The 24,444-nt window shown below is 39.1% G+C and overlaps 1 protein-coding gene across 1 annotated transcript; it reads right to left on the bottom strand.

Moving 5' to 3' along the window:
- Positions 1–318: 318 nt before the first annotated feature.
- On the bottom strand, positions 319–24,067 carry SLC10A2 (solute carrier family 10 member 2). Its single transcript, XM_019663860.1, has 6 exons — positions 23,475–24,067; positions 15,873–15,991; positions 12,084–12,172; positions 10,627–10,802; positions 8,347–8,504; positions 319–2,448 (listed from the first exon to the last, which is right to left on the bottom strand). Exons 1-6 carry the CDS (start codon positions 23,849–23,851, stop codon positions 2,384–2,386), a joined length of 984 nt encoding a protein of 327 aa, XP_019519405.1. The 5' UTR covers positions 23,852–24,067; the 3' UTR covers positions 319–2,383.
- Between the last annotated feature and the right edge of the window lie 377 nt (positions 24,068–24,444).

The following is a 24,444-nucleotide window of genomic DNA, read 5'->3' as shown; positions in this document are numbered from 1 at the left end:
TAAATCAGCTGTTGTCATCACACCATTTTAAAGAGTTTTTGATTAGTGTTCGCCCAGTGTGGTTTTCTTGGGGACAACCTCAGTCTGTTTTAGTGGAAGACCTTTAATTAGAGTATTCAATTAAGAGTTCCTTTCAGGCACTTTTCAAAGGACAGTTTAATAGTTGAGAAACTTCACCTTATTTATATCTCTAGAATTGAACAGTGAAGAAATCTTGACAGTTGTCACAAAGACTCAAAGAGACCAAACATTACAAAAATTATTTTCATTTATTCAAGCCTTTCAAATAAAATATTCATTTAATATGATACTCACAGAGGCAATAAAATACATAATTTATCTGGCATTTCAAAGTCATTTACAAATAGAGAGCTGTCATTTTAAAAAGCTCAGCTATTTTTCTTCCCTCTAGCACATTAGGTAAAAAAACCCACAACTCACAAGATACCACATCATGTAAGAAAGCCAAGTTCTGTCTCACTCACATATCTTGATCAACAGGGAGGAAAAGCTTGCTTGCTGCAGCTGCTGGCATCGCAGCCCTTGAATTTGGGTGTGTTGAAATTATGACAGGAATTCACGGTGTGTCTTCAGTACACCTGCCTGTTGCCTATTTGACAAGGAAAGTGTAGGAGGTACTCCACAGATAGACTGAAAGTCTCCCTTTTACACTGTTGGAAGCATATTCTCTGACACTCCCCACTAAGAAAATCTGCACCACCTCTCACCTACTTATCCTTTAATAAAAGTCCCTACTCCCTTTTAATATATTTGTCTAAAGATAAAAAAATATAGGGGCCTTATTCAATTGTAAATGTGAACCCTGTATAAAAAGGTATAACTATTACAATGTTGAAAGGCAGAATCCCTCAGCCCGCCACTGAAAGTGAAGAGTGCTGCTTGTGTTCCTGTCACGCTGACGTGATCCAGCCAGATCTGAACTCACATCATCCAAAGACAAAGGGCCCTTTGGAGCCAAAACATGTAAAGGAGAGTCTATGAGGCAGTGAAAATGTCCAAATGGAAAATGGAACTAAACCACTATGAACTGAGTTAAGATTGTGCCTGCATCTTGCTGCAAAATGAGGGTAGAGAAATTAAATTAGACACTATAACTGAGAGCCCAACACTCAGCCAGTTATTTCTCTCTTGTCATAAATCCCTGCCATCATTGATCAAATCCCCCTTGCTTCCTCTTATTACACCTACTTACAGCATTCAAGGAACTCACTCGGCAGTGCCCTTCCTGCTTTTGGCTCTGGACATGTCCTTCTCTTTCTCAAGTAATGTTTAATATTCAGCTCCCCTATGGCTCCCTGACTTCATTCTTCTTACTCCTACTTACTTCTGCATATCTCCTTGATGCATTTCAAGTGGTCTTCTGTTATTTGTGCTTTCCACCTATTTCCCATGATCTCCCATTGAAGTGAATTCACTCGGTAGAGCAGTGGTGTTTCTTCCAATACATCTGTCTTTGTGCCACTTGCCACCTCCCCACTCCATGATGTCTACTGTGGGGCTTTGTGTGACCCGAATAGCTGTCGAATTAGCCAGTGTGGGCCTGCCTCATGCGGGCAAACCTTGAAGAAGTCCCTCTCTAGGGACTTCTAAATTCAAGCCATTCACTAAAACATCTAGTGGGTGTCGTTGGACTTCTGAGGCACAGCGACCAATGTACAATATTATTGTTGACTTATGGGCATGATTCTAATTTGGTCATTGAATTCTATTTAGTAACTCTCTTCTCTTACTTTTGCTTTTGAATTATCACTTAGAAAAGGCTAATATTTTTAAATACAGGAAGTCAGGTATTTGCCCATGTTACACTACAAAGTTATATAAATAGTTTGCAACATTTTCAAAATAATAATATATCAATGGAAGACATTCATTTCAATCTTTTTACAATCATAAATACTGGAGCAAATCTTGATCACTTTATAATAATTCACTGGATCTATTTTAACATACAAAAAGTCAGGTGCTCTTCTCCGGGTTACGAGATCCTGGGTAAGAATTCAGTTCAAGAGTTACAAGGTCCTCGGTCCTCGGTGTTATGTATGTCAGGTTTAGTTTGAGGCCTGAGAATATTTTGGGGGGATATTTCAAAGACACAAAAATGTTTTTATACATATAAATATTTGTCCCATTAAAGTTCTGGACCATCAGTCACTTGGTGCCAAAACCAATATATGGATTCAATTGGAATTTAAGTTTTCACTTTAACTTTTTCCTCCCAAATATCCCATCAAAACAAATAATTAAATATTGTTACAGCTGAAGCATGTTCTTGTGAATTCTTCTTTTTTGTCCACTTGATGTCTACTTTTCCTGTAGTTGAAATCCTTCATTCACCTTATAGGGTGATGACTCGGAGGCTGTTTCATTGTCTGATCTCTGGAAATTCCTCATTGTTTTTTCCATAACATTTCTTATATGCCACATAAACTAGAAAACAATACATGGAAGGTTAGGCAAATTTCATAATAATTAGCAGCAAAGTTACTTTGGATAGTGATTATAAACTATGGCTCAAAAAGCAGTCTGCACATCTTGTAGGTGGGAAACAACTTAGAGCAATCACCATTCCTAATTCCATGAGCACTCATGGTAAGAGGAATGACTGCACTACAGCTGTACAGGCTACTTGCTCCTATGACTTCTGCAGGCGGTACTTGCCAATAGCCACAGCAGCAAGCATTTATTCTGTACCTACCATCTCGCAGTTAATGTGCTAGTGCTCAATAAATATGGTGCCTGCTAAGGGGCAGTGTTCAGGACCTTGGTCTAATGGCCTGTGTGGGAGGACTTGAGCTGGAATAACACTCCATCTCCCCCAGCCTTCATTCATTCCTTCCCACCAGGAGGGGGCCCTGGTTGGTGATCAGCCTTTCTGTCTTCCGTGGAGTGGCTAGTCTCTAGTAGTAGCCATTTCTCAGCATATTTCTGAGGTTGGCTCACCTGTACAGACTGCCCTGCAAGGGGAGACTTGTGCATATGTGTGAGGCATTGGAAGGGAACTGTATTAACAAGACCATTCGGTTGCAGCTTTGAACTATATTTTCTAATTGTTGTATCTGTAATAAAAGTGATATTTTGTTATCTACATATTTGATTTTTTTCTTCTACCTCTTAATTTGTTCCAAAGCCCACAGGGAAAGAGAAGGTATTGTTTACCCTCAAATTCCAATACCTCACACTTAAAATTGGTATAATAATGTTGTCTACTCAATAGGGCAATAATAAACATTAAATGGGATAAAATAGTAAAGTGCCTAGCATGGCCCTGGGAGAATAGTAAGTGCTCAGTAAATGCTAAGTATCATTATGATACACAGCTGAGAGAACTAATGTCCTGCTTCTAAGATCTTACTGTGTCAACATCAATATCTCCTTGGATTGGCCCCTGTGCTTTTAGTAATATATTATTATATTTGAAGCCACTGAGCTATTGAACCTATTGAACTGTGTTTGTGATTAATTAAAGTATCTCAACACTTTTATTATAAATTCTTTTTGAGCTGGGTTTATCTCAACTTATACTTAGTCCACTGATTTTGTTTAACTAGACTGTTTATTCCTTTTCTTTCTCCCCTTCCTTCCTTCCTTCCCCCCCTCCCTACCTTTTATTGTTCCAAAAAATAGATTTCTAATCTTTTAACCAAAATATGTTTTCAAGCATTGCATATACTTAATAAAAATCCTTTCCTTGTTTCCAAAACCAATATATGGATTCAATTGGAATTTAAATTTTACTGCTAAAACTGTGGGAAAGTAGAAGACCAATACTAGTACCCACCTTTCCATCATTCCTTCAGCTTATCTTTAATTCCTTTTGAGTTAGTTATTCAACTAGTAAAGGGATTTAACTGCTCTATCAGCCAATCTACTTTCTCTGGCTTGTCTAATAGATGTCACTAGCTAATTATTTGGAAAAATCTCAAGGTGCACCAAATTGGGTATATCTGTATCATACAGGAAAACAAGGTAATTAGGCCATGGACGCCTGTCACCTGCATTAGTGATATATCAGTGGAAGGTTTCCAATGGTTTCAGAGAGTCCTATAATAGAAAGCAAAACTCTGCTTCAAGAATGACATTCAAGACAGTAATATAAAAATGATTAGCACTCACAGGCAAGTTGAATACCTAATGGAGCTAAGTAAAAAAGTAAAACCAAACCCAAACAAAACTGTACCTTCAGTCATTTTATAACTTAATATTCACATCATTTGCATCATTCTCCTTCACTATATGGTCCTTGCTAAGTGTCATGAAGCTTAAAACAGCAGTTCATTTATTTAAAAAAAAATAGAATTTCAAAATAGAGGTTAGAATTCCAGTCAAGATGGCAGAGTAGGTAAATGCTGTTTGTTTCCTCCAGAGACCACATCAAAATGACAACTAAACTATAAAAAAAACATCATTGAGAATCGCCTAAAGTCTAGCTGAGCAGAAGTCCTATCACTAAGGATATACAGAAAAGCCATGTCAAGATGGCTGGGAGGGGCAGAGATGCGGAACGGGCTGGTCCCACCCCCACATGTGGTGCTTAAAAATCAGGAGGGACACCTCAGCTGCAAAGGAACCCTTGATGAGCGAGGAGTCCCAGCCTCACACCAGGATCCCCAACCCAGGCTTCCAGTGCTAGGGAAAGAAGTCCCCACGATTTCCGCATGTGAAATCAGTGAAGACTGTGGCTGAGTGAGATGGAAGGTGGCTGGAGTCCAAGGCATGCCCCTTAAAGGGCCCTCTCATGGAGTTACTCATTGATGGACTCACTCACTCTGAGCTCCAGCACTGGGGCAGAAGCTCAAAAGTGCTGGAGACATACAGGGAGGAACTGAATTTTCTGGCTTTAAGGTGAAAGCTGGAGAAGCAGCTTTCTCCCAGATAGAGGATCTGGCAGAAGTCATTGTTCTTTTGTTGGACCCTTCCCCTGCCCAGCCTGCATGTGCAGGTGGGCACAATAGCTGAGTCTCCATCAACCTGATTACCACCCTTTACCCCACCCTGACGATTCTCTGAAACCCCATCCCACCCAACTTGTGAGCCCACCCAAGCTGCTTCCAGTGGCAGTTCCATACAAATGGCCTGTCTTGGCTCATGCTGCAGATTTTTAAAAAAATCTCTCAAAGGTTCACAGACTCCAAACAAACATGTAGCCTTGGTGTGCCCTGTGGCACTTGCTAAGCAGCCCTAAGTCTGGAACTAGGTGCAGCCAGCCTCAGATTGCTGCTTAACCTCTCCCAGGCACCTCCAAGCCCAGCACAAGTGGCAACCATCTGCATCTCACTTTGTAGCTCATACTGTGGGTAGGGCACAGGCAGTGGCTGATCTTGGCCTGCACCAGAGCCCCTCCCAAGAAGCCCCAGAGCCAAAACACCTGGTGGCCAGCTTCAGATCACATCAGAGCACTACCCAACCATCTCCACAAAAGACACACCAACGGGCCAACTCAGCAGGCACCAGAGATCCACTAAAGCGAATCCTGCTCCATAGGGTCAGCTTCTGCACAACAGCTCCTCCACTGTAGTAATGGCCAGTCCTCACAACCAATCAGCCTGAAGGTCAATCTTTCCCACTGATGTGCCAACAGTAATCAAGGTTCAACAACAACAGGAGGGCACACACAACCCACGAAAAGGACACACCTGGTGTACCCAGCTCAGGTGACCAGGGAGACTGTATCACTGGGTCCAACAGAACACCTACTATGTAAGGCCACTCTACCAAGACTGGGAGACATAGCAGGTCTACCTGACACATAGAAACAAACACAGGGAAGCAACCGAAATGAGGAGACAAAGCAACATGTCCCAAATAACAGAACAGGACAAAGCTCCAGAAAAAGAACTAAAAAAGGGGAGACAAGTAATCTACAAGGTGCAGAGTTCAAAACACTGGTTATAAGTATGCTCAATGATCTCAGCAAGAACTACAGAAAAGAGATAGGAAAGATAAAAATGTAGATAGAAAACATAAAAAGAACCAGTCAGAAATGAAGAATATAATAACTGAAATAAAGAATACATTAGAGAGAATCAACAGTAGATTAGACAAAGAGAATTTAATCAGTGATTTGGAAGATAAGGTTGCAGAACACCTAATCAGAATAGCAAAAAGAATAAAAAAATAAATGAGGATAATTTAAGAGGCCTCTGGGAAAACATCAAGCATACCAACATTTGCACCATAGGGAACCCAGAAGGAGAAGAGCAAGAACAATAAATTGAAAACCTATTTGAAGAAATAATGACAGAAAACTTCCCTAACCTGAAGGAAATAGACACACAAGCCCAGGAAGTGCAGAATCCCAAACAAAATGAACCCAAAGAGGCCCACACAAAGACACATCTTAATTAAACTGCCAAAGGTTAAAGACAAAGAGAAAATCTTAAAAGCAGCAAGAGAAAAACAGTTAGTTACCTACAAGGGAGCTTCCATAACACTGTCAGCTGATTTCTCAATAGAAACTTTTCCAGGTCAGAAGGGATTGGCATGGAATATTCAAAGTGATGAAAAGCAAGGATCTACAGCTAAGATTACTTTACCCAGCAAAGCTAGCATTCAGAATGGAAGGACAGATAAAGACCTTCCCAGACAAGAAAAAGCTAAAGGAGTTTATCACCACCAAACCAGAATTACAAGGAATCTTAGAGGGATTTTTTTAGGAAGAAGAAGAAAAGAATATAAAAAATATGAATAATAAAATGACAATAGCTACATACCTATCAACAATCACTTTAAATGTAAATGGATTAAATGCTCCAATCAAAAGACACAGGGTGACTAACTGGATAAGAAAACATAACCCTTACATATGCTACCTACAAGAGACTCACTTCAGATGAAAAGACACATATACACTAAGAGTAAAGAGATAAAGATATTCATGAAAATGGAAATGAAAAATAAAAAGCTGGAGTAGCAATACTTATACCAGACAAAATGGACTTTAAAATAAAGGCTATAACAATAGACAAAGAAGGAGCCACTAATTCTACGTCTGGGCATTTATCCACAGAAACCCAAAAAACACTAATTCAAAAAGACATATGCATTCATATGCTTATTGCAGCATTATTTACAATAGTCAAGATGTGGAAGCAAATTTAGTGTCCATTAATAGATGAATGGATAAAGAAGTGGTACATATATACAATGGAATGTTATTCAGCCATAAAAAAGAATGAAATGTTGCCATTTGCAACAACAAGGATGGACCTAGAGGGTATTGTGATGAGTGGAGTAAGTCAGATAGAGAAACACAAACACCATATGATTTCACTTATATGTAGAATCTAAAGGACAACATTAACTAACAAACAAAACAGAACAAACTCATAGATACAGAGAACATTTTGATGGTTGCCATATGGGAGGGGTATTGGGGGACAAGGTGAAAAGGGGAAGGAATTAAGAAGTATGAATTGGTAGTTACAAAATAGTCATGGGGATGTAAAGTACAGCATAGGGAATGTAGTCAATAATATTGTAATAACTGTGTATGGTGTCAGATGGGTACTAGATTTATCAGGGTGATCAATTTGTAAGTTATATAAATGTGTAATCACTATGCTGTACACCTGAAACTAATATAATATTATATATCAACTATAATTGAAAAATAAAAATAAAATATTAGAGGTCAAATATCATCAGTCCTTGGAAAATAAAATTTAGAGAAACGTTTCAACTAGGTGAAGGCCAGCAGATGGCAGGGGCTAATGGATCAAAGGTACATGCTACAACAGAGTAAAATAAGAAAATCAACTTAGCTATCCCTAGTACTTGATATAAAGATATGTTTGCATCAACTGTTTCAATTACATGGGTATTTGAAATATATATATATCTATCTATCTGTCATCCAATATAACTTAGCTTGATAAATATCTTTAGTATACATTTTTTTCCCAATAAATATCATATATTTACAAAACATATTAAAACGATGTTTTGAGTAAGAAAATGACCAGTTCTTGGAAGCAGGTACGAAGGCATACAATAAAATGGTTCTAACAGGTTAATGTACCTTCCTAATTACTGAGGAAAAGAAAGTCAGTGGAGTGAATCGATCTCCATTACTTTTCACTTAAAAATAATCTTTACTAGAATGTTTTGGTAAAATTACAATCTTTTCATCAGTAGTTGGGAAGTCATGATAATATTATGGGTGGCTTTTCCCACTCATGTATTTCACTTTTAGAAAAAGGACATTTAACTTAATTTATATAATTCATTGCCAGAAAAATGTATTTTTTAAAAAAATGCCATATTAGCAACTTCAGGGTTTATCAAAGAAGAACATTATAATGAAATATAATTAGCATTGTTCCTTACTTCCTAAGAATATCGCTGCGAAGGCGAGCTGGAAAATGCTGTAGATGAGCGGGAAGGTAAACACTTGGTTCAGGTGCTCTTGGGTGAAGGAGAGCTGGACTATGGTGGAACACAGTTGCGTGTTCTGCATCCCTGTTTCCAAAGCAACTGTTCGGCACCTAAAAGAAATGTTCAGAGACTATATGTTTTTATGGTTTGTTTTGCTTTGTGATTGTATAAAATTCAAAGCAGACTTGAGAACAAGTCCATATAAAATGAAAATATAGGTATATATTTTATTTTTATAGCATATAGTTTGCTTTTAATATATATATATATTTATTCAATATATTTTATTTATGTTGAATAAGTATATAACTTATTTATATATTATTATATAGTATAAATAAATATTATCTCTCTCTATATATATATACACATAGGTAAAATCTTACCCCTTGTCATCTTTTATGATTGTTATGATAATGAGAAAATAAATATAAAACTCTATAAAAGTTGAAAAGGCATATGCAAACAAAAGACACTGCTATGTTTTTTTTTCTTTTCATATTAAAAAAAGTAGATTATAACATTTTCTTGTCCAGAGAAACAAAGAACACCAACTAGTTTATTTTGCCCCCAAACAGTGGAATATATAATATCTACATCTACACGTGTAAATATATATACATAGAATATTTATATTTAATATATTATATAATAATATTCATTAATAAGATATATATTTATTCAATATAAATAAAAGTATATATTGAATAAATATATATATATATACATAAAAACAGATATATATAAATAAAAATATATGTATACATAAAAGGAGCAAGCTCATTTATGTTAATGGTCCATAAAAGGCAAAGGGGGTTCATTTCAGAACGTCTTTTCAATTATGTCCATGGTAACAGTGCAGAGCACAGAGGAAAGGCTGAGAAAACACTCAAGATAGAGTATTTGTTATAGTTGTCTATTGTTAAATTGGTTTTGTTTTTCTGATTAAACCTTGATAAAAAATCTGCAAGGTAGGTGTTACTGTCTCCATTCTAGAGATAAGAAATACCAGAGAAAAAGTGGCTGGCCACAGCTGGGAAGTTGCAGGGCAGAGTGCAAGTCCAGGTCAGCCTGACTCACACGTCCAACTCTTTCCACTGTCTAGGGCTGTTTATCTCTTTCCCAACTTCATACATGCAGCAGCTCCTATACCTGCTTTTCCCACTGCTTATTGATTCAGATGGGCTAGTAGGAGAGGAAATGTTTTTACTCGGTACCACCAAACCCATGAATGCTAACCCTAGTTCTAATATTTAGCCACTTTGAGTGATGAGTTCATCTTGCTGCTGGCTGGAAGAATCCTTGTATGTTACCAGGCCAATCTAAGTGCTTTTGTTAAGTTACTCTGTATGGAGACTAAGGACCCAAGACAATGGAAGAGCTCAACCTGCATTCTGTAGGGAGTGGTCTAGAACAGTGGTTCTCAACCTGTGGGTTGCAACCCCTTTGGGGGTCGAACAACCCTTTCACAGGGGTCGCCGGGTACTTGTATGTGGGCGTATCTGCATGTGGGCCTGGAGATGGATAGAGGAGCTGTGTCTCGGTTCCTAAGACCATCGAAAATATGTGTTTTCCAATGGTCTTAGGCGACCCCTGTGAAAGGTTGAGAACCGCTGGTCTAGAAGAATCTGAGTAAAAGAGAGGCCATCAGTATTTTCTTGCTGGGGAACTTGCATAATTTAGAATGAGTCTATTTAGAATGACATATTCAGAAATAGTTATCACAGGTGAAAGATTTTGAATTTGTTATTGGTATCTACGGCTGTTATGGGTTTGATTGTATCCTCTCAACTCATATGCGGAAGTCCTAAGCCCCAGTACCTCAGACTGTGACCTTATTTGGAAATAGGGTCATTGCAGATATAATTATTAATAGTTAAGATAAGGTGATTAGGGTGTGTACTAAACTACTATGACCGGTGTCCTTCTAACAAAGGGAAATTTGAGCACAGAGACACAGAGGAAGAAGACAACATGAAGAGAAATAGAGAGGAGACGGCCATCTACAAGCCAAGGAGAGAGGCCTGGGACAGTTTCCCCATCACATCTTTCAGAAGGAACCAATCCTGCTACACGTTGATTTTGGACTTCCAGTCTCCAGAACTGTAAGACCATCCATGTCTGTTGTCTAAACCACCCCGTTTGGGGCACTTTGTTAAAGCAGCCCTTGTAAACGAATACAACGGCTATTACAGAAGAAAATTCCCAGTCTGATTTACCAAAACTCCATACCTGTACCAGGGCTGACCAGCTATTCTAGCCAGAAGAAACCCTAGAGAGTAACCGGCCACAGGAAATATTGTTCCCACAATCCACAGGTTAGGAGCGATGATCCAGGCACTTTGGTACAGTATTCCTCCAACCACAGCTATGAGCACGATAAGGATTGCACCTGTGATGGAGCCAATCTGGAAGAAAGACAAGCAGACCCAATAGTTGTGATAATGATGTTACAGCTCTCTGTGTATATTCCTTGTCTGATGGCCATGGTCAGCCTACCAGAAATGCTGTTGCTTGTCCCATGTTTTAATTTTTAAGAAAATAACAGAACATATAGCATCTACACTCAATTAGCCTAAAGATGGTGTTCTAGCTTGCAAAGTATCCTTGACAGAGAAAAAAAATGCACTCAATAAAAACTACAAGACCTGGCTTCCAGATTCTGCTCCTGCTGCTCTCCTTCCTCTTGTAAATCACTTCTCTGTCTTAGTTTCTTCATCTGTAATTAAGGATAAAATCCTGCCCTAGTCATCTTTTATGATTGTTATGATAATGAGCAACTGGATATAAAACTCTATAAAAGTCAAGAAAGATATATACAAAAGGTGCCAAAAAAATATGTACACATTTTAAGAAAGGAATAAAACTATTAAAATTGTAATACTCAATATATACTGAGAACAAAAGATGAATACAAGTCGTGTGTATACATGTTTTTGGCACCCCCGGTATATACAAAAGTCACTGTTGTTCTTGTTTTCTCCCTTTCACATTAAAAAAATTTTGGATTTTGTGACTTCTTTTTTTTTGTCCAGAGAAACAAAGAATACCAACTAGCTTATTTCGCTCTCTGATCAGTGGACTGTTTCTCTTTCTCTCTCTCTCTCTCTGTCTCTCATCATCTATCTACATATATATCTATATCTATATATCCATATAATCTATGTCTATATATCTATATCATCTTTATCCATATCTATATCATCTAGCTAGAATATAGTTGGTGAAGGAGAATGAATGGTTTATAATTTTAAATAAATATATCATATATCATATATATTATATGTCTAAATGTATTATCTGCCAATTGCCAGGCACTGAACTGGCCATATGGATACAGAGGTAAGAAAGATATGATCTATTTTCTAAGGCAGCTGTGCAGACACATCTTATAATACAAACCCACATAACAGATAAGAGCAAAGTGCTATGGGAGTCAAGTGTAGAGCAAAACCAAGGGGTGATGTTTGAATTGGATATCCCAAAGGGTGGATAGAAATTTGCCCTGTGGATGGGCAAGGAAAGGCATTCTAGAGGAGCAAACTGCATGCATGTCTATAAGTTTAGACTTCCTAGCATGAGGTTTATACATTATATAATGAGAAAATCAGGGTAGCACCTAGAAGGGCCTATCATTTCCACTCTCACTATGGAGCATTTGTCTGTAGCCTATAGCCTGGGACACTTACCTTAAGTATGATCTTGGCTTTCTGGGGCCACTTGTGATTAACAAACATTCCAATGGAAACAGGAATAACAAGAGCGACCAATGATGTACCTAAAGATGACAGAAAAGCAATTTGATCAACAGAACACATAGCACAAGGAAAGAGGAAAACAAAAGAGTAAGCAGCCTAAAACAGACTTAGGTAATACATCAGTCTTCCTTCTTGAATATACACAACGATAACAAACAAACAAAAAGCCTGTCCTCCTTCACCTACTTCAGTAAGTAATTTAATATTACTGGTGATAATTAATCATATTGATACTATAAATCCTTTCCCTAAATTCTGGGTAAATTTTTTTAGAGCTCCTTACATAGCTAACCCATGTTTTTTAGTTTCAGTTTGTCAGAATCTTGCCTTATTTGATGTTTGGACTTCTATATCTTAGGAAAAATCCCCTTTCAAAGTTTGTGTGTGTTCTTAGGGAGTACATAGGTGATATTTTATATTTCTCTGTTACTTCCTGGTAATAGAGATAAAAGAAAAATTTCAAACTTCTTCAGGCTTTCTATGGGCTAATGACTTCTGGTTAAGACTGACTTTGGTTATTCAAATCTACAGCAGAGAGGTGAGAGAATAGGTTGAAAAGCATGCTTTAAATTTTCTGTGAGATAATATATTTGGCGACTTCTCAAGTAATTATAATTCTTTGCAGGAACGTGCTCACCCAGTCAGATAAAAAAAGTCATAATTCAATTTCACCATGTTAAATTTACTGCTGTTCTTGTGACATGTGGTTTGTTTCTCCAAATTAATTAACACTCATTTTTCCAATAGCTGCTTTTATGTAATATAGCATCCACAACTTCTTGATATGAATTGATTGTACTTGGATAGCTTACATCTAGGAGCAAATACTGTGCTTGGAATGTGTGTGGTTAGGTTTTGGTAATATATTTTTAATGTGTAGGATTTATGAAAAGGCATCCCACTCCCATGTTTGACCTCTCTTGCTAAGAGGCTTTATATTTGGGGGAGCAGCCTAAGGCTGCTGAATAAAAAAGCAAGCAAGACCACCTGCGGAAGTCCATGGCAGATTTGAATTTTCACCCCTGACCAGATGAGGCCAGATAGTTTTTTCCAGGACTTACAGTTGACTGGAAAAGACACACTCTTTGCCCTTCTTCAACTCAGAGTATGTGGCTCCCGCCTGGAGAGGTGGGCTATTCTAACTCTTGACTTTGCAGTGGGCTAGAGAGCCGGCTCTTTTCTTCTCCCAGGCTCTGCTTGTTTTTCTCATTCCTCATATTCCTGTGCTTTCTGTCCAAAGCTTGACTATTTAGATGAGACAGCATCTGCTTACAGTTACACTATTGGAACCATAACTTGGTCTTTAATCAAGCTTACACAGCAGGTGTAGGAAGAAAGAAAGAGAGAGAGAAAAAAGAGAACAAAAGGGAATGGTGAATGGAGTCATGTGGTAGAACTGGGAGCCAGATAGTCTCCAAGCAGGACCTTATTCACAAACTGGGAACTGTGCAAGTCATTTAACCCCTTCCAGCCTTGATTTCCCTGTTTGTGAAATGAGAACAATTGTGTCTATCTCAGAGTGCTGTGTGAGAATTCGGCGGTAAAGTAGGTGTACAGTTCGTGGATGCTTCCAAGTATAGGGCAGAGAGGAGTAGGAACAACAATTTGACGCACTGTTTCTAGTGGTACCAGCTGTATGAGCTGCCTCCTCCTCTATCCAGATGCCACCATCTGAAGGGGCTCAGTGGGTGTTTATTGACTCATGTGAGCACCGTGTGGAACCTGTGCCCAACAGCCCTGCCCACAGAGCACAGTGGGGAGCAGATCATGGGGCTCTTTCCAGCTCCCTGGTCATCCTTGACAGATGAAACAGTGACCCTGAGCCTTAATCTTCTCATCTAAATAGTAGTGATAACACTTTTTAAAGTAATTAGGTTGTTTGTTTTCTACGTTAAAGAATTAGGAAAACCAATAGCAGGAAGGTTAGGTTGGAAATAGGCCTGGGCTGAATGGTGAGTAAGCAGAGTTAATAATCTTTGTTTTTCAAACTCTTATTTAACAATTTTTAAATCTTGTCCTCTTCTTTCTCTTCTATTTTCTTTCTTTCTTTCTTTTTTTTTTGACCTTTTACTTCTTCTTTGATGACCCTTTCCTTCATTCCTAATTACTCTTTCTCACTTTCTCTTCCTTTCAAAATTTGCCCACATGGAAGGGTGTGATATAAGTCATTCACACCATTGTTAGAATTACTCATATTACTACAGGGCATGTTCCAGAAGGGAATGCATATCAAGAGAACATTTTAAGGCTTAAATTCTGTTCTTAAAAAAGAGTAATATGTAATTAAAGCTGCTCATTCCACAGAGAGAGTCTCTGAGAGGCCTGCAATGTATACCACTCAAGCAAACTGCTTTCTGTAACTCTAAGGAAGGTGTCCTCCCAGGGAACATGCCGAGAGCTCAGCAGCATGAGCATAAGCAGGTGGTTGTGGAGGGTCATCCTAAAACCTGTTTCCAGCAGGAGATTATGTCTGATATGGAGGAGTTCCCCAGGGGTCAGTAGAAGAACAGGTATGTCAAGGAGGGCCACTTTGTTTATTTTATTATTATTATTTTGTGTCATGGTTATGGTAGGAGTGGTGAGAGAGAAAATGCTATCTGAAAATATTGCAGTGCAGATTATCCCTAATTAGTGTTCCCAAATTTTGTTCTGAACAATTTGTGTGGATCCTTAATCATGTTTTATCACAGACAACAATCGTTCTTAGAAATGGAGGGACTTTAGGTGCTATTCAGTCCAGCTTTCCTTGCCAGCAGGAATCCCTTCTACGTCCCTGCTGAGTCGCCATTTAGCCTTTGCTTGCATGCTCCCTTCAATGGAACACCCACATCTCTTTGAGGCAGCCCATCAGGGAGACATTTGTCTCCAAAGTCAGCTGAAAATAGACTGATTAGCACGTAATGTACCTAGTGCCTGGTACTGATGTACTATTTCACCTACACCTCATCTCTTATAGTGATAGTTCTGTGGGGAATGCCTGGTTTGGGTAGACCAGGAGCCATCTTGTCCTTCCTTTGAGCCCAAGTTACACCACCAACTTAGTCTTCCACCGTCATTTACCTTCCCAGAAACAGGAGAAAAGCTCCGTCAAGGATGCTGGTGACTACCTGGGAGTTGAAATGAGTGAAGGTAGACCATAGCTAGCAAATATGACTCCTGGGGCATGACACACAGGCCATGCCAGTAAAACAGCTTCTGAATCAAGTTGTGGCTTTCTGTTGAGTGTTATACACGATACGTTTTATCAGATAGTTTCCGATGGCCACACTCCGCGTTGCCTCCCAGGTGCCCTATTTTGAAATTGTTAGTGGAATGTTCTTTGTATTTCCTCAAGTTGAGTGTCTGGGAGCAAACTCCTGTTGCCATGAACTAGTCACCCGGTGGGTCAAGGAAACGACAGAGCCTCCGGTGTCCCGGGAACTTCAGCCTCCTCAGGTTCCGACGGCTATACAAGGGAGCCCCTTACGTTGGGTCCACGCCCTGGTGATTTCAGTGGAGGAAAGACCAGGTTCCCCCATGGTGTCAAAGTTTGGAATTTAAATTCTGCCAACTTGAATTCAAATGCAGGGCTGACTTGTAATGAAACCCTCATTGGGCACAAACTGAGGCTGGCACAAGAGGCACATACTAGCTAGGTCTGAGCCTGGCCAGACAGCCTAGCCAGAGATAAGCAGAGAGGAGGAGAAGAATATTCAGACATCTTGCTGAGGAACGACTTACCTATGTTATCATAGGGAATTATGATCGTCCCCGAGTCGACCCACGCTTTGGTATAGATTAAGAGGCACAGCGGCATCATCCCCAGGGCCAGCAGCGTGGAGCACGTGGTCATGCTGACGCTGAAAGGAAATGGGCAGGTTGATATATCCACCTGAGTTTTCTAGCAGAGAGGTTGTTTCATTTTTTCAATTCATGATTAGACAGTCCTACAAAAGGCTATCTCAACCAGCAGCACCACCCGGTCTGATGGACAGAAATATATGTGTACCCCAGTTTGTTCAGGGTCCAGCCTTGGGCAAAATGGTGAGATATGTTTTTGGTGTCTTCCTACCTTGTTTTGTGCTATCCCTCCTTCCCTCCCTTCCCTCTTTATTCTTGGTTCTCAAGGATAAAAAGATATTTGATGACCATTTATACTCATTACTAAACAAGGTCAGAGGGGCTTGGCCATGACAGCCTTTGGACCTCCAATCAGAAAACCACAAACACATTTACATCAGGAATGCCATCAGCGGCTTCACCATGTCTGTCTGTGCTGGGACAAGGTGGGCCTCCCTGGGCCCTTGGAAGAAAATGCATGTCCAAGAAGGGAAATTTCAGTGGTTTTCTTAAAGCAGACGAATTATTGCCCTAAATGCTCATAGCTTGAAAAAAGAAGAAGCTGACTTAAAAAACAAACAAACAAACAAACAAAGAGAACATGCACGCAGACAGGGTAGGCCTGGATTCCATTTATGCTAAAATTTACCAAATGTGCACTCAGAGAAACCAAGGCCTGGTACATCCCTCCTGAGAGTATCTGTGTTTTAGCAGCGCATCTGGCTAACTGGACTGTGGCTTTTGACATGGAGACATTAATGTGGAATGATACTATTTTCAGCACTGTGACAGTGGATGGGAAGAGGTTTTGGGTAGTGGGTCTTCCTGTTCCCATTTAAGTGCCCTATATACAGGGCAAATTCTGTGCCCAGGGAGCAGAGCCTTAAATGGCTGGGCCAGACACTAAAGCCAGACACTGCCTGGGCTGAAAGTAGGCATGGCCACTTACTGCGTGACTTTGGGTCATTTCCTTGACTTTCCTTATCTGTAATAGAAAATCGTAACCATTACCACCTCACAGGCTGTGAGGACTGACTGAGCCAGGGAGTCCAGGACTTAGAATAATGCAAGGTGCTCATTAAAAGCTAGTTACTGTTATTACATGTTCGGCCACAGTGTGTGCTGTATCCCAGCGTAATTCCAAATCAGGAAACTAGAGACATTTTTCTGAAAGGCTTTTTCTCCAATAGCTGTAGCACTGAGACTATCGGACTATTAATTTTTTAAAGGTATTATATGTGGACTGGGAGGAAAATGCTAAATTATGTATACCACCTATCTCCCCTCATCCTCCCCAAAAAACCAACAAATACAACCACTCCCTATACGAAGCTAAGGAAAACAGCTGGAGGTAAGAATTTTGTTTCAATGCATCTAATTTAGCACAGTTTGGGCAAAATAAAGAGTGGATGCAATGTCTATCGGGGACTTAACTTTCCTAATAATCACTTTAAAACAAAACAAAACAGGAATGACCTCACACAAAATACATTTAAAGGATTTAGAAAAAGATGTACTTGTCTTAGGAGAGCTAAAACAGTGTAAGAATAATCAATGCTTAGAGTTGTATGTAAACCATTTCTAAGAAGTTCATTGATTATGGTGACAGGCTAACTTAATTTAGATACAAAGTAGGATGGTAAGGCAGAGTCCTACAGCACAATAAGTTAATTTGTTATAAATTGTGCTTTGTCCTACTTAAAATTGAAGTACTCAGGTGTGTCAGTGATTCCCCTTCTCTCCCTACCTTCCTCCCTTTCTATGCCATTCTCTTTTTTATCTTTCACTTTAAAAAATAAATTACAGTGGATTTAAAGTTATCCCATCATTAAATTACTTTTATTCCGTGCATCCTATATGCTTTGTAGAGTGGAGAGGATGAAAGGGCGGCGGTGAAGGGGGGAAATATTCATTATCTGGATCACAGTAAAAAGAAGCCTGAGCATTTTGTGTTTAAAATGATGACAACAACTTTTAGAAGGAAGTTTGTTTCTCTCCTTGTTTTCCTTTCAAATTTCCTTGGGTAAGGAAATTCTGAGCTATTGCTAAGACAATTTATGAAGTTCTATTGTGGTTATGAGATTCTCGAGAGCAGTTTCTTAAGGGCCACAGGAGGGGCAAGACAGAGGTTGGAGAAAGAAATGGTTTAGCTGTAGCATCATGCCAGTGAAGTGCGGCCAAAAGACAAGAGGAGAGGTGGTTGGAAGTCAATGCCATCTGAACTAAAATGAGAACAACGTCACACCACTCAAAAGGAGGTGAAAAACAACTCAAAGATAAGTAATTTTAAGAAGTGATAGGTGGGAATAAATTAGTAAAAGAAACAATCATTTTGCATGAAAGAAATGTGACGTTCTATAACAGGCATACTTGTCAACAATAGGAACACTATTATAAATTTGTATTGGAGTGAGAGAAAATGTAAGAAAAGAAAGAAATCTCTTGTCTTTAATTCTTGGCTTTAGCTCTATTCGCCACCAGGGAGAATTATTTTTCTTTCTGGAAATAAAAGCAATAACTGAGAATTCAGTGAATGTTGATGAATTTGATAAAGTCAGTGATAAGAAATGCAAAATATTGTAATCATATTAGAAGTAAAACACCAAGTTTGAAAGATCAGAAAGAATGTATATAGGTGGCGCTAGAAAGTGGAGATGCGCTCAATGACAGAAATAATGTTGAGCAAAGGATAAGTCTGGACAGGGATCAGTGGATAGGTCTGGATTCAAATTCTGACTCTGTGACCTTGGTCAAGGTTATGAGCCGTAATTTTATCATCTGCCACATGCAGAAGATAATAGTACTGACCTCAGAAGACTATTTGATCCAATACACCAAAGCATGTAGAGTGCTTATACTGCACGTGGCTCATAATAGTGCCTAACAAACATTAGCTAGTAAAATAAAAATAAATGCTGCATTATTAATTATATTCCTGAACTATCTTTCATATCCCTGTGGCAGTATTGTAGTTACCTATTTATGTTGTCTAATCCCTTTCCTTTCTCCCTCATCCCCACCCCCTTCCCAACTAGCAACTATCAGTTTTTCCTCTACATCTCTGAGACCATTTCTGTTTACTTTGTTCATTCAGTTTTTTAGATTCCACATATAAGTGAAATCATATGGTATTTGTCTTTCTTTGACTGTCTTATTTTACTTAGCATAATGTTCTCTAGGTCCATCCATATTGTTGCAAATGGTACGATTTCATTCTTCTTTATAGTGGATGGGGTAGAGGCTTGATCACTGCACTGCACACCTGAAGCTGATGTTGTATAATATTGTATGTCAACTATAATTTAATATATATATAGTCACAGGATGTGGAATATAGTGTGGGAGTGGAGTCAAGGGAACTGTAATAGATATGTATGATATCGTGGGGGGAGTGGGTGGCAGATTGGGGGAGGGGGTTTGTCACTTTGAGGGGTAAAAAGTATAACGACAGCACTGTGTTGTATACCTGAAACTAATTGTAAAAAGAAAAAAGAAAAAATCTCAGATCCTCCTGCCCCGCACCACCAAAAAAAAAAAATGCTACATGAGACATGAGAGAAGCAAATCTTGGTCACTTTGAAGAAAAATAAAGGAAAAATCAAATAGTGTTGGGCTATTTCTAAGGAGCTTGACAGTTACCCTGTTTCCTCCAAAATAAGACCTAGCTGGAAAATAAGCCATCGCATGATTTCAGGTGCCAAAATATCACACCTTGGCATACTGAATATTTTTTAAGCTGAAGGAGTTTGTGGAAAAGGCACCCTTTTCCCTGAAACAGGTCATAAAACCCTCATGTGAGGGGTGCGTGCCTTCCATATCCTGGAGGAATCCTGCTACGGCTTCTTCTCTGGCTAGGTCTTATTTTCAGGGAAACACGGTATGTGGTTGAAATGAGAGGGATTGCTTTGGATTTTTGATACACCTGAGGGTCAGGGATCTCAAACAACTTAAACAACAGTGAACAATTGAACTGGAAGATGAACAATGTAACAATATTTGGCCACAGAACAAAGAATGTGGCAGGAAAATCGAGAAGCTATTAAATCTAGAAAATAATAAAAGGGAATGTAGAAAGTGTGTGACAATGAATAAATTGGGGGAAACTGAGGAAAGGATGTGATGGAAAGTGAGAAAGTCCTGTGTAGTATGGCTGAGGCCATTGCTAAGAAAGGAGAGATTCAAAAACGGGGAACCTGTGGGGATAGAGCATACACAAGAAGATGGATGTCTCTGTCCCCTAAACTGTAGGCCTGGGTCCCAGCAGATATACAGAACTGAAAATATCATCTTCATTTCCTCCTGAAACATTTTGTGCCTCTTGTGCCCACAGCACAAGTAGAATACGTGAAAATGCCTAGACACTGATCAGATTCCCACAACAGCTTTATAGGTTAGAGTGGTCAGAGGAGAAGCTGAAATATCAAACATGATTTGCGGTATTTTAATGAGCAAGGATTCAATGAGCAAGATCTGTTATTTTGTGTGTGTCACTTATTTTGTTGTGTTTTTTTGTTTTTGTTTTTGTCGCTAGGGATTTCAAAATGCAATGGTTTCCCAGGTAGGGAACAGATGATAGGGTGAAAGGAAGGTGTTTTGGTTTCTTCTTTCTTCTCCCAGGACCCATATCCAATGAAGTTAATGCCAGGTGGGGTTGTTTTGCTGGCATTGTGTGGTATTCATTCAACTAGTACAGATACTTGTTGGTATAAACAATCATATCTTGACTGCCATTGCTAGAGTTCACGTAGAAATGGAGAAGGTAAAGTCCCAAGAGGACAAAATTGGAAATATAAATGGTAGATAGGATCGTGTCTAAACAAATTACTAGGAGACTTTAGTTATCCAGTGCTCACTTCAGAAGAATGAGAACTGTTGGAAAACTGTTTCCCCAAGCTGAGGTATTATTCTCTTAATTTGCTTTAAAGACACATTTGAACAGTTTTCTCCCCAACGTATGCAATGCATGTCATCATCTTACATAGCGACATAATTTAACCTCCTTACAATGATTTTGGGTCACTGTGATAAACATTATAATTTGCTCTGCTAAAACGCAGCAGTGTCTTCTGGGTGACTGTGTTTGTCCCTCAGATAAGCAATATGGAGGCTGCTGTGCTTTGTGAGCTGTTCTGTTTGCTCTGGAGACGTTTTGGTCTTCTCTCTGAGGTCAGGCTTCCAGGGCCACTAGCTACTGTGGGACTCAGGCATGCCTCCCTCGCACCCCTGCCCACTTCTGATTTCTCATCCTTGGGGCTGGGAAACAGCACAATAGCGCTTTAGAATTAGGAGAGTAAGCAGGACCTGTGAAATTAAATGGGACTTATTTTGGGCATGCAAAGTCTTTTATTGGGTCTTGTTTGAGTTCTGAAAAGGTGAATTTGATGGGAAGGTGACTATTAGACTGGAGAGGTGTTGGTGTTATTTTCAAGACCAGGGGGATGTGTAGAATGCACACTTGCTAGAATGAAAATTAAAATTTTAGTGCCATCCACCCCATTATGAGACTGATTCTGACTCGCTGAAGGATTCCTATAGACTAATTCAGCTGGATTTTTCCACCAGGGTTTCAAATTTTGATTTTGGTTCTTAATAGTATTATTTCCTCCAGAAATTGTTATAAACGTAGACAAGATTACATAATCATCTATTTCAAGGGAAATAAGATTTCCCTAAAACAACAGAAAAGTATAACTTGGAGCTTTAAAATTAGGGTTTTTACAATTTTAGCCCATAGAAAGGAATCTGTTTCAACAGCCAAACAAACCAGCATCACATATACTTTTCTCCCTTACAAAATGATTACACATGTGTGGCATTACGTTGAGGTACAAGACTCTTCCATTTTGTTAAAATATTACAAATACAGTTGACCCTTGAGAAACTGTTAGGGGTAGGGGCACTGACCCTCCAGCACTGCAAAAAATCCACAAATTACTTTTGACTCCCCAAAAACTTTACAGATAACTTACTGATAACATAAACAGTTGATAAATTCATATTTTTATGTTATGTATATTATACACTGTTTTCTTACAATAAGTTAAAGAAAAGAAAGTATTATTAAGAAAATCATAAGAGAAATACATTTATAGTATTTATTGAAATAAATCCACGTATAAGTTGACCTGCACCGTTCAAACCTGTGTTGTTTAAGGGTCAACTGTATTATGTTGAAGCTGTTTAGCCAAAGCCCCATACTTAATTTTGTCCACTCCTGTCAGCTAGCTTTTAGAATCCTCACCTCAGTGTGCCTATGTCCAGGTCAAACAAAGTTGAAGTCTAAAAAGACCTTATTGCTATATGGTGGTTCACAGATTAACTAAACCTGAACAGGGCTTGCCACCCTTTCTTCTTTACAGGACTTTCTTAGGGGAAAAAAAAATCTATTGTAAGAAAGATATAGTACTTCCTTATGTGAAAAATATGTACTTGAAAGGTGTATAGTTTGTATAGTTTTTCTAAAGCTCCTGGAGAAATCAGCACCAGCTGAGACATGGTGGCTGGCTCCCAGTTGCTCACTAAGCACTGGATCGGCCTGGGATAGTTTACATTTTGCAGTGGTTACATTTTTATACTTCAAGCTTCTCTCTTCTGAGTATAGTAGCTGGTGATTAACAGAGCTCATTGCCTAGTGTACAGGGTTTAATAAGCATACATTACATTAATACCTGGCTGGTTTGCTGAAATGCATACCTTTAACAGGAAATGAGGAATTGTGAGGTACAGAAAAAGACATTTGTCTATTCAACTTGTAGCATTAAAATTCTTGGTCTCGTCACATTAATGCTTTGTCTTATTTCTATTTTATTTTATTTTTTCCTAGTGCTAGTTCAGACTAGCGCAGGATGAACTGGGAAAACATTGCAATTTAGATTATTTGGTGGGAAGAAGAAAAACTATTTTCTGTTTATTTTATAGTAAGGTAAGCATAATTAAAAAAAAACTGCTGTAAGTTTTATTTTCTTTTAGCTTGAAACAAATGTACAGATTCTTTCTTGGACTTTATACCAAGACAAAGCTTTTCCAAAGAACTAGCTGTGTTTGGTGGAGTTGACTATTGTTTCATCAAAAATTCTAATGTTTAATGAACAATTTGATTTCATGATTGCAGACAGAGCTCCACATCATCACAAAGAAAGTTGTCTGCCTTTGTTTTCATTTTTCTGATAGCAGCAAGAAAAACTTTCTCAACTGCAGCCTGTGGGGCTTGGAAAAGATTTCTTTTTTTGAAGAACTTTGAATCTTTTCCCAAAGATAAACTACAATTATCCAACTCCCTATGAACTGATTTAGATTAAAAAACACAAACACAAATATACCCCCCCAAAATTCCAATAGCTAAGCAGCTATGCCGGAAGGCAAGTACATGCATTTATTCTCTTTGGTGTGTTTCCTCAGTGGTACCCTAGTTGAGTGGCAGACCGTGTTGATATTCACAATGCCACAGTCTTCTGAGAGACTAATGCAATGTGACTGCAGTATATGGAGGTTTAGCTATCTTACCTGAGGTCCATGTCACCATCGACCCAGTAGGCCAAGATGTTGGAGGCAGTTCCTCCGGGACAGCAGCCCATGATCAGCACCACAACAGCCTGGATGGGGAGGATGTTAAAGGCCACTGACAGGATGTATCCCACGAGGGGCATGATTCCAAACTGACAGAGGAAGCCAATACAGATGCCCCACGGCCGCTTTATGTGTCCCAGGAATTTCTTGATTTCCACATTGCATCCCATAGAGAACATCACCAAAGCCAACAGGATGGTCAAGACGGTGCTCAGGACCACACTTAAAATGTCATTGAAGTTGCTGGCAGCTACCACACAGGACGCTCCATCGCAAATTGTCGCATTGGCCGAGCAGCCAGTTGAATTATTCATTGTTGGGTTTCAGGCTCGAATGGTCACAGAAATCCACAGAAGCACCAATCTTCCACTCCTCGCTAGGAAAGTAATGCCCGCTCCAACCACGGCAAACTTTTAAACCCTTCTTAAACATGTGTCACTTGGTGTCTCTTTCAAAAGCCACCTCAGAGAAGCAATAAAAAACAATAAATGCTAGTATGTCAGTTTCGAGAGGTAACATTCCAACACAGCACAAATTATGAATCATAAAAGTCCTGCCAAATTATTGGCCCAGACGGAGAATTATAATTAATCATTTATTGGCATGGTAATGAACCGTGCCATATAAAAAGAGCTGTGTTAATGTTTAATGCTGGGAAGATTTGTTCATTTCAGTTAAGCGACGCTTAGAATATTACAGAACACTAGAGGGGTTAAATTGTAGGAAAACATGTTGCTCACTTATCTCCTTTAAATAAGGGACGGTTGGCTCCTGAAAAGTCGAGAACCCTGTGCCAAATTAAATTGCAAATTGGTGTCAGACTCTGCACTGAAACCGAGACCCCCGATTTCCTCCCCCCATAGTTTCCCTGCTGTATCAACCTGTCTGCTCCTCTTGGCCTACAGTG

The sequence above is a fragment of the Hipposideros armiger genome, unplaced genomic scaffold, assembly GCF_001890085.2.
Source record: "Hipposideros armiger isolate ML-2016 unplaced genomic scaffold, ASM189008v1 scaffold_408, whole genome shotgun sequence".
In the NCBI taxonomy this organism is placed as follows: domain Eukaryota; kingdom Metazoa; phylum Chordata; class Mammalia; order Chiroptera; family Hipposideridae; genus Hipposideros; species Hipposideros armiger.
Note: the sequence above shows the minus strand (reverse complement) of the source record. Positions and strands in the feature narration are given on the sequence as shown.